At 43.6% G+C, this 9,773-nt stretch overlaps 1 protein-coding gene across 9 annotated transcripts in view; it reads left to right on the top strand.

The window, feature by feature from the left end:
- The window catches only part of SMOC1 (SPARC related modular calcium binding 1), a 162,993-nt gene that overhangs the window by 33,231 nt on the left and 119,989 nt on the right, over positions 1-9,773 (top strand). For 6 of the 9 annotated variants that reach the window (XM_033515081.1, XM_019007036.2, XM_015631210.3 and 3 more), the window contains exon 1: positions 73-240. The exons of 2 other annotated variants lie outside the window; for them this stretch is intronic. In XM_033515081.1, coding sequence (XP_033370972.1) covers positions 136-240 — 105 coding nt within the window. In that variant the 5' untranslated portion in view covers positions 73-135. Of the gene's footprint in view, positions 1-72; positions 241-9,773 lie in introns of those variants that run through there. One more of the 9 variants, XM_015631207.3, reaches the window with a different exon arrangement.

The following is a 9,773-nucleotide window of genomic DNA, read 5'->3' as shown; positions in this document are numbered from 1 at the left end:
CCCCGCCCCGCCGCGGCTTTATAACGGGCATCCCCATGGCCGAGGCGGGGAACCTGCTGCGGCGGCACCGGCACCGCCGCACCGCCCGGGAGAGCCGCCGCCGGTGGCCGCAGAGCCGCGCCGCCCCGAGGGACGATGATGCCGCGGGCCTGGCGCAGCGCGGGGGCTCGCCCGTTCCTGCTGGCGCTGCTGCTGGTGCATCTGCCGGCGGGTCGCAGCCACCGAGCCACGGGGCCCCGGGTAAGTGAGCCGCCGGCCCGGCGCGGCAGGTTGCAGCGCCCTGGCCCGGCCCGCCGCCCCCTGCCCTGGCAGCGGCGCAGGTGGAGCCCCGGCCCCGCTACCCACAGGCGCACAGCCGCGGAAGGGCCTCCCCCACTCGCTTATTAAAAGCCGGGTGTCGGCTGCATGCGAGAAGTTCATACACCGGTATTAACTTTGTTGGTATTTATTGCAGAAAAACACGGGAGGGGGGAGGTTGGCAGACTGTGTTTTTATATTGCTCGACTTGCATTTAATGTAGCCCCTGTTCCCAGCACATAGCTTTAGGACTTTTCTTTTTTTTTATGTTCCCGAGCAGGGATTAAATGAATCCTTGCAATAAAGCTAGATGCCTTCAGCCCAGGCTTCTCCCTGTAGGAGTCTAGCTCTGTTTTTCTTTAATCTGACAATGTTTGACTCTTACTGGGGCTGTTCATTTCACTTACCAAACTATTACATTGCTCTGGGGGAGAACCCAATATTTTTCTAAATATGGCTCTCCCAGTGAGTGAGTGTTACCACTGCAGCACCACTACGGAGTAGCGTGAGAGTTTTCAATTATTAAGCTGCAAAGCAGTAGCTGTTCTTCAGCCAATGCTGCGATGAAAGCACAGCTCTGGGTAAGTGGAAGAAATGTACCTCTCTGCAGGCATGTTGGATGCATTGGCCATTCTTCACCCAGCTGTCTAAAATGCTAGAAGTGCAGTACCTAATTAACTTAGATCGTGGTTAGGCAAGACCAGGAGTTTTTGAAATCCGTACTTGGCCAAAGTATCACAACAAGGGACTAGAGTGAAGTGTTCTTGTTTTTCTGATGGAAGTGTTTGACCATGATGGCTATTAAGTGCTTCTCAGAGCTGTGGAAAGTGTACTGCTGGCTGCACTGATGTTGTGTTCAGCTGTGCTGTGTAGCCTCTTTTATGGCCAGATGTGTAACAGCAACTCTTAGTTGTGATCTCACTAGTTCTAAGTCAGAACTGGTGTGTGCCATAAATTACTGAGGCCTGCTTTAAAAGATTGGGAAACACAGGGGGGGTTATGCATATATCTGTATTACCTGATACCAAGCATAAACCTCAAAATCAGAGTTATTCCAAATAGAGAGGAGCCTTAAAAGTGATAAGGAAAGAGTCTGGTTGGATGACTAGGGTCTTCATCAGCACCAGCATTGAACTGCTTTAATGAAGCGCAATTGAAACAACAAAATAAAAAAATCCTAATGGTAGTGCTGGATTGTACAATGAGCCTGTATTCTAAACAGTTTTCGTATATACGCTTTTTTATAATGTACTTTACAAGGCAGTTTAATTGCTCCCTGTGCTGTGTTGTCTTGGAGTGGGAGTTGCTTCAGGAGAGTGGAAAACCAAATACACAGGACTACTGGTTTACTTCTTGCTTGAAGTAAACTGACTTTGCTATTTCTTCCTTCATGACTGGGCAGAATATCAGCTGTGAGGACTAATATCTGTACTTCTGTTGGAAGATGTACCTTAAAGTTTTAACTTAGTACTTTAACTTATGAGATCTTAAATGGAAAGCTCTATATTTCTAGGATGTCTTACTCATGAAATCTGTCTTTTTGCCCCTTGAATGTGAAGGTGAGGAGTTTGTTTGGTTTGCTTGGTTGCAACCAGCTTGATCGATATCAACCCCTGAGCTTCATCTCTTGCAGTGATTAGACATTGCCATAAATTTGTCATTCGTATAAATGTGGCATTCTTTGGATGCCAATAAAAACAAAAATACTTTATTATTAATTTCTTAAATGATGAGTACCAGGTTGCACCAGTGTGTATTTCTCATGTGGACTTGTGATCAGGAGTGTATTCCTGTCAGGAAGTCTCCCTGGCCAAGTGTCAGTGTTGCAGTTCTGGGGATCTGATCTTGTAGGTGTTCAATTGCTAAGTATGATACCTGCTCTTTTGCACTCTTTTCTTTATGATAAGCGCTAGAAGTACAGTATTTTCAAGCTGGAATTCTTTTAAAGATGAACAACAGTTTTTATTCCTACTCAGTGAATTCAAATGACCAGCAATAATGCTTGACTCAAGCTCTAGATCTTCCTCTTTGCATTTCTCTTGCTACTATAGTGTTCCAAGATAGGCAGCCAATACTGTTACTAAATACATAATCAGAAGAGAATGGCTTGTTACTGTTTGCAGAAAATGTAATAAAAATAAAGGTATTGAAGAGAAATAGGTGTATCTATATCCCTTGTGCCAATAAGGGATGAAACTTCCAGATTAAGTGAGTTCAAGATAATTACTTGAATTCCAAGGTAAATTAAAAGTGCAGCTAGTACCTACAGGTCTGTTGGAGAACTTCTGGCTCTCAAAAGATGTACGAAGCTTGCTGTTTCTTGTTATAGTGAAACTATGAGCAGTGATGTGAATTCCTTAGGCTTGGTGTCAGTCACTTGTAGCAAACATCTGGCTCTTGCATATATGCTGTTGCCCAATGAAAGTGAATAACAATTGTCCCAAGTGAAGCCCCATTGGAAGTCTAACATCTTGTTCAAGAAATAACTTGGAAGCCCAAGGCTGCTGTGTGACTTGTTTCTTCATTTGACAGACTCTAGTAAAGCTTCTGTGTGTTACACAATCACCTGGTCACTTCTACTTTTGTAGCTCGAAAGAGTATTGTGGGATTATACTTGAAAAATGTCTCTTGGAAGGATGCTACCTTTTGGAAAAAGATAATTGGGCTTTATTTTCTACTTGTATTATCTTCCCTTGTGCCTCTTTCTCTCTGCTGGCATGAGATCTGGGGTGTGTGGCAAGCCAGGTCTTGCTCTTTCTCCCCTCCTTGAACCCAAAGTGATAGATGGGAGGCTTGACCAGGCTGGCTCTTGCATCTCCTACTGTGTGGTGCATTTAAGCAGTGTTCTTTTACAGCAGATGAAATAGCTCGTGCCACTAAGCTTCGTTTTCCTCTGTCTGGACAATTAAGCATGACCTATGTTTTTTCTAGTTTAGGGAGAGGTCTGTGCTGGCCCTCTGCTTTCTGGGTATAACTCCTGACCATTATGAACTTCATGTATGGCAGAGAGCTGTTGGTGACAATCATGACAAGTACTAGCACAGAGAAATGGTGGATGCTTGCAGAAGGCACACACTGTGACTATAGCAGTCAAAAGCTGTCCTACAAATGGGCTTGGATTTATGGAAGACTGGGGATCTGCACCTCCTCTGACTTCAGAGGACTAAAAGATGATAGGAGGGGAGGACAGGGTAGACACTATAAAGTTCTTCCTGGTTTTAGGCATGGAAAAGTGTCATATCCTCCCTTGAAAGATAATGCTGGCTGGAGATGGGGGAGGACCTTACAGTTAAGTGCTGTTGCAAAGGAAGGTAGTAAATAGGAAAATTGTGAGGCTACCAACAGATTCCAGTGCATAAATTGGAGTGCCACAGAGCATTGGGAATTTCCTGCTGCAGTTGGCTACTAGCTAGAACACCAAACAAGAATCTTGGTAAAAAGTGCTGAAAAAGCTCCTGAAGCTTTGTTGTCCCCTCTGGGAGGAGGTATCAGCATTGCATCTTATTCAAGAGTGGCTCAAGGAGTGTGTTCTGCTCTGTGTTCACTGCAGCCCCACAGGAAAGGTTCCACAAAGCAGGTGTCTTTATACTTACCAAAATTAGGGAGTCTGTGTTCTTTATGGTGGGAAGAAATTACAAAAGCACATGTAATAGGAATATAAGGCAGAAGGCTTCATACACAGGAACAGAACAGAAGAATGAGAATTAGGATAAGTTTTCAGTGACTGAATTTTGTTTCTTGTTTGAGCTTAATCACCACTCTGCATTGCAAAGGTCTACACTAGTAACTAGCCACTGAAGCACTTTAATGCTTTTAGATTTCTTTGCCTTTGGAGAGATTAATATAATGAAGAAATAAGTCCCCAAAGGCAGGTCTTTACAAAAGAGATAGAGTAACAAATCTGTCCTAAGGCAAACAGATAGCCTGTTTTAGTTGGGTGAGGGATGTTTTTTACCAGAGCGGAAACTCTAATTATATGTGGAACTATATAGCTTATTTCTCCTTCTCCTTGCTCTTATTTAGACCTTTAATGTTAGCTGAATTTCCTTATGTGTACTAAAGAAACTGCTCTGACTTGTGTTTTTTAAACAGTATGCAACTGTGTTGAAGAACAGGATTAATTCTTGTGTAGAGAAGTATTAAAACATTATGTTCTTATTGGAACAGCAGGCCCTGTTCTAAACAGAAAAATGTTGTAGGATTTTACTTGCTCTGTGTAGTCTTAGAGTTGGTGTTTTAACTGCCTGAGCTTCAGAGTTGGCTACAAGAATATTTCCACTCAAGTTAATGAGCTGTGCTGTTAATGAAAGATTTCTGGCCAGCAAAAGATTAGGTACAGAAAAAGAAACTGCTCATGTATTTTTGCTGGTGGTGGCAGCAAGCTCTGTAGCTGGTGGAACACCTACCATGATAACCTCTTGGACTATTTTTCTAGTTTCTAGCTCTCGTGTGCTAAGGTAATCTTCACAGTGCAGAGCAGATGCTCTCTTGGCTTCTTTCATTTCCAGATGGCCTGAAGCAATTGGTAAAATGACTGTAAACTCATTTCAGTAGTGTAGTAGCTCTGAAATATTAATACTGCTATTTAAATATCTTAGATGTTCTTATCCTGCCATCTCAAACTAATTGCGACATTACTATGTCAAAAAAACCCCAAACAAACAAAACCCCATTTGTCTCTTACTTGGCTGGTGAATCCCAGTTCTTCTGGTGCTGGCACATCTGACAGTGCAGTTAAGCGTTACACAATATGCTTTATGCGAACATTAAAAGCTAAACATGGAAGCAGTACAGGTGGAACTAAAGCTGATTCCCTGAAGGCTGCTGTGCTGACAGTCATGCTTAACCATCCTGTGTGACTGTGTGGTGGCTTCCTGTCAGGGTCCCCTGGCAGCTGCCACGAGGTCTCTGGTAGCGATGCTCCATCCAGGGGCTTTGTGGCACAGCAGACCCTGAGCTGATCTTGGTGTGCAGTGGGAGTAGTTTACTGCTTTGGTCTTCAGGTGACACTCTGGCAGAGTAGTGGCTGTTGTGACTTGAGCTATGAAGCTTCCAAGCTTAAGTGATGTCATTCCATTGGTAGGACTCTATGCTCATTTGTGAGAAGCTCTTGTTTGTGAAGTTCTTCCTCTAACAGGCTGCCATTTGTGTAGGTGAATCCATTCCACGCTGGAGCTTTCTGGATAAGGTGGGGACTCTGTGAGATGTTTGCTTATGCAGAGAAACTACCGTGATGTGATGGAAGTGGTGTGTAACTGGCTGCCTCTTCTGACTGGCTCACATGAGCAGTTATAACTTGTGTTCAGCAGCTTGTATGTGAACCATGTGAGGCTTCTGTGTGTGATGACTTTACTGCTTGTAGATATGAGGAAGGAGTATCCTGGCACCAAAATCCTGACTGGGAATGCAACTCTGCTCTTTTTTTTGTGTTTTTTTTTTTTCCTTTTCTGTTTTTGTGTATGTGTTGAGGGGAGGAGGCTTTATAGCTTTAAGAAAGCAACAACAGGAAAGCATAGCTAGTCACACTAGGGTGTAAAGTTTTATTCAGGACAGTGAAAACCACCCACCATACAAAAGAGTTCTTTGTATACAGCCTCATGCAGGTTATCAGCAGCTCTTCAGCCTGAGAGCAGCTTCCCCAGGATAAGACCTTACCTTGAAACTCATGCTTCCTATCCTGGATGTTTTTTCTCTTTATTAAAATAGGTTCCTGATGCAACTTGGGCTCCTGTGGGGTGCTGCAGTAACAATACAGATAATGTTAACAATATTGATGGGTTTTAGGAAAGAGTCATCTGCTTGTTTGGTGAGGAAAACATTGCCTCATATAGTGGGCCTGCTTCTTGACCTATGCTATTTCTTAAAAACTTGAGGTGAGAAATATGGTTTTTATGGATTTCTACAAGAACTGCTCCAAGTACTGTGCTATCTGAGTAGAAGGCCTTCACACTGAAAGTGCAGCCCCTACAGTGTCACAGGTGACGATGGAGCAAACTGGCTTTGGTTTATGAAGGGATTCACTCTAGCCTGTGTGGCTCTTCCAGGACACTGAAGAGTGGCCTGAGCCCGACTGGATGATGCCAAGGCATCACCAGCAGCCTGGAATAACACCCTTGGTGGAAGGCTGTCCTGTCTACCTCACTGGACATATTCAAGAAGCATCTGGATGCAATCCTGTGCCATGTGCTCTAAGATGAACCTGCTTGAGCAGGGAGGTGGGACCAGATGACCCACTGTGGTTGCTTTGAACCTGAGCCACTCTGTGGCTGTCAGATGTTTCTGTTGTGCCTCTGTCCTTAGAGCAGTGGTCTGGAAGCCCCCAGCTGCCTGGACTGTCAAACTCTTTGCTGGTGGTCTCCCAGCTGTAGCCTGCTCAGAAGGATATGCCTGCATGTTGGGTTTGTGCATTTTTGCCTCCCACTGGCTTGTGGCTGGGCCAGCTGCTTTTGAGGGCCCACTGACAGAGGTTTGCATTTGGAGCGGCACGTAGCTATGCAGTGGGCAAGCGAGTGGTAGGTGTGAAATGAGAAGAAACTTAAGTACTTCCCCCCAAGGTCTGTGCCTAGAGATAGGAAAATAACACTAGTTACTATAGTAACAGGCTGCATCATTAAAGGTTGGCTCAGGGTTTTGGCAAGTAGAGTCTGGCAGCAAAGCCTAGACAAGCACCCCACCAGTGCTGCTGGCAGACTCTTCATGCAGGTGGAGGAAGTCATACAGAAACCGGTGTGTGTAGGCAGATAACTTGCTCTGCCATGGGCACCTAGGCTCCTCTCTTGGGCTGGAGTTGGAGTTCTGTTGCCTCTGGATGAAGTAAATGTGAGCAGGCTGTTGTACCTGAGTAACTGCCACAGAGGACCATGCTTCTCTCTGCTTGAGTGCCAGGCTTCTGTAAACTGGGCTGCCTTGCCCCATACACATTGACTTGAAGTGGCTAAGGGGAAGGAAGCAGATTGTTTGTTGCAACATTCCATCTGTGCAAGGCATAGACTATTGGGATTCTGTTCTATGAATCTGTTGAGATTGGCACTACATGGCAGCCCTTGTTAGTCTGAAATTAAATTTGAATCACTGCTATAAGAGCATTGGCCTAATATAATTTTTTTCTAGTCTTGAGTCTTGTGACAAACTGAAAGAATGTAATTTTACCCTATTCAGAGTGGAAGAAGCATGCTCTTTCTGTGCCACTGAGATGTTGATTAAAGCTGGGGTTGAGGGGGTGATAGAAGTGAGGGCTTTCTCATGGGAGAGCCTCTAGAAAAAAAACAGGTAGAAGAAGAAAAGTAGAAGATAGAATCATAGTAAGTGGAAGGGAAGGTGTGTAGGGATAAGAAAGATGGGGAAGTAGGACAGATGAAATAACTTGTTTTTCTAAGGTTTTTCTTGGCTACTGGTACAGTTAATGATAGTTGGAATCATATCCAGAGGGAAGTGCTGATCCTCAAATGGAGAGGAGAGGTTCCAAACACTTAGTGGGCAGATTCTATTTCAGAGTTTCTCTTGGCCACCAGTCCTCTGTTACCATTACTTGGGTCACAGACTAGAAGGAATGTGGAAAATGTTGTCCATCCCTGTTCTCTTCCCTGTTCCATGACTGAGAGTTACCACTTGAATTGCACAGTGGCGCCATGTTCTGCCTTCTGATGAACAAAGTCCACTAACTTAGCTGCTATATGTAGGCTGGTGGTGCATGAAATAGTGCTTGTTCTATAATTTCATGGAGTCCAGAATAATTAACAACTTTTTCTTTGATTATGTAGGGAACCAGAAATATAAGATCATATGATCCTTCAGTTGTAATTCTAATACTTTAGGCTTTAACATGCCAACAAATTAAAGCAATCCAATACAGCCTTAATGTAAATGTAGCTGTGTCTTAGATTTTATGGCTATTGTGGCTTGCACAAGCAGCAGTGTGACCACATATGGTATCGAGGGGAAGTGAGCCAGGAATCAAATAGATAAGGAAGCATCCTTAGGTGAAAACACCTGGTAGAGGTAGGGGTATCCTTTAATGTCCAGATGTACGCTATCTCTAGATCTTGCTTCTGTGTGTATCGTATATATGCTAGTCAGAAACATGTAGTATGGTAATCTTTTGTTGCAGCATCAACTCCCTTGAGTAGCATGAAGATTAAAGAATTTACTCTAGCTAGTACATCAAACCACTTCCCTTCCCATTTCTTTGAAGCAGATTTATATGCATTCTATACTTGGGCTTAAACAAATACGTGGTGGAACTAGGTGCAAGTTAAGAACTAAAAGGCCAGAAGCTCTTGGGTGTAATTTCCAAGTGGAGGATATTAAATGAGTTGGAGTTTGCGGATACTAGCCAGATACAGGGGTTTCTGTCTGAGCCAAGAAGCTGCTTCTGATTTGGGTCTAGTTACCATACAGAATGGTGGTAACTGTTGTTGGCTTCTGCCTGGAGTTTTGCATTTGGCTTATTCCTTTGCCCTTAAAAGTAAGCAGACAAGTGTTGCACAAGTAGACAAGCTTTGTGCAAAATGAGCTTTTAAAAATGTGTATGCATCTGGAACACTAGAGGATTATCAACTCCAAACTTGTAGGGAAATGTGAGTTTTTATGTGTGTGCATCTCAGGCTTAGTGGAAGCAAATTACTTTTAATGTAGAAATCTGTGAGACTGGTATGTATAGAATGAACAGGGGTGTTAATCCAATAATTTTTTTGCTCCACGCTTCTAGAGATTAGCTTGGCTTATTTCCTTTTCTGTGTCTTAACCTCAAAATATGTAAATATAGAACTTGATCCACCTTTTAAAATTAAAAACAATACCAGTATCTACAGCCAAGGCTTTGGAGTTCTGTCAGGTAAGGGATTAGGTGTAAGTGCTGCCATATCTTCCTGCTGTTGTAATAAACTGTAGCTAAGTGGATTCCCAGTGCTTCTACTGATGGTGTTTGCCCTCAATTAGCTGCAATGCATCTGAAATATTCCCGAAAAATTAAACTAGATACTGAAATCTGTCTGACTAGAGCTTTAACATGACTTCTGAAAGTGCTTGCCATGGGATAGGATTTCTTAAATGTACTTCACATGTGTAGAGGTCCAGGGGTTTAGTATTTGGCTGTAAGAGAATGGTGCTTCTGGCTGCTGTACCTGAGGGCCTCAGGTTATTCTAGAGGTGCTGTAGCTTTGTAGGCAAAAATCTGAAGCAATGGCCAAGTGACACTGTTTATCTGGATAGGTAATACCTCATGGTGGAATAAGGTATTTCAGTGGTGGCTGGTGGCTGTGCTACCTGACATGCCTCATGCTTTCCATAAATGGGGTGAACACTGAAGATTTTTGCTGCTTTTTTAATAAGGGTTGCTACACTAGCATTTCCCTGAGTTTGTCTATGGACAGTGTCTATGGGCTGTCTGTTATTGCATAGGTGCAGAGAGTAATTTTATGAGCAGGAATCATACCCCTGGGTCTAGGTTTGAAAGTCAAAGCTGTCTTCTGTGGGCT

The sequence above is a fragment of the Parus major genome, chromosome 5 (genome assembly GCF_001522545.3).
Source record: "Parus major isolate Abel chromosome 5, Parus_major1.1, whole genome shotgun sequence".
NCBI classification, from domain to species: Eukaryota; Metazoa; Chordata; class Aves; order Passeriformes; family Paridae; genus Parus; species Parus major.
Note: the sequence above shows the minus strand (reverse complement) of the source record. Positions and strands in the feature narration are given on the sequence as shown.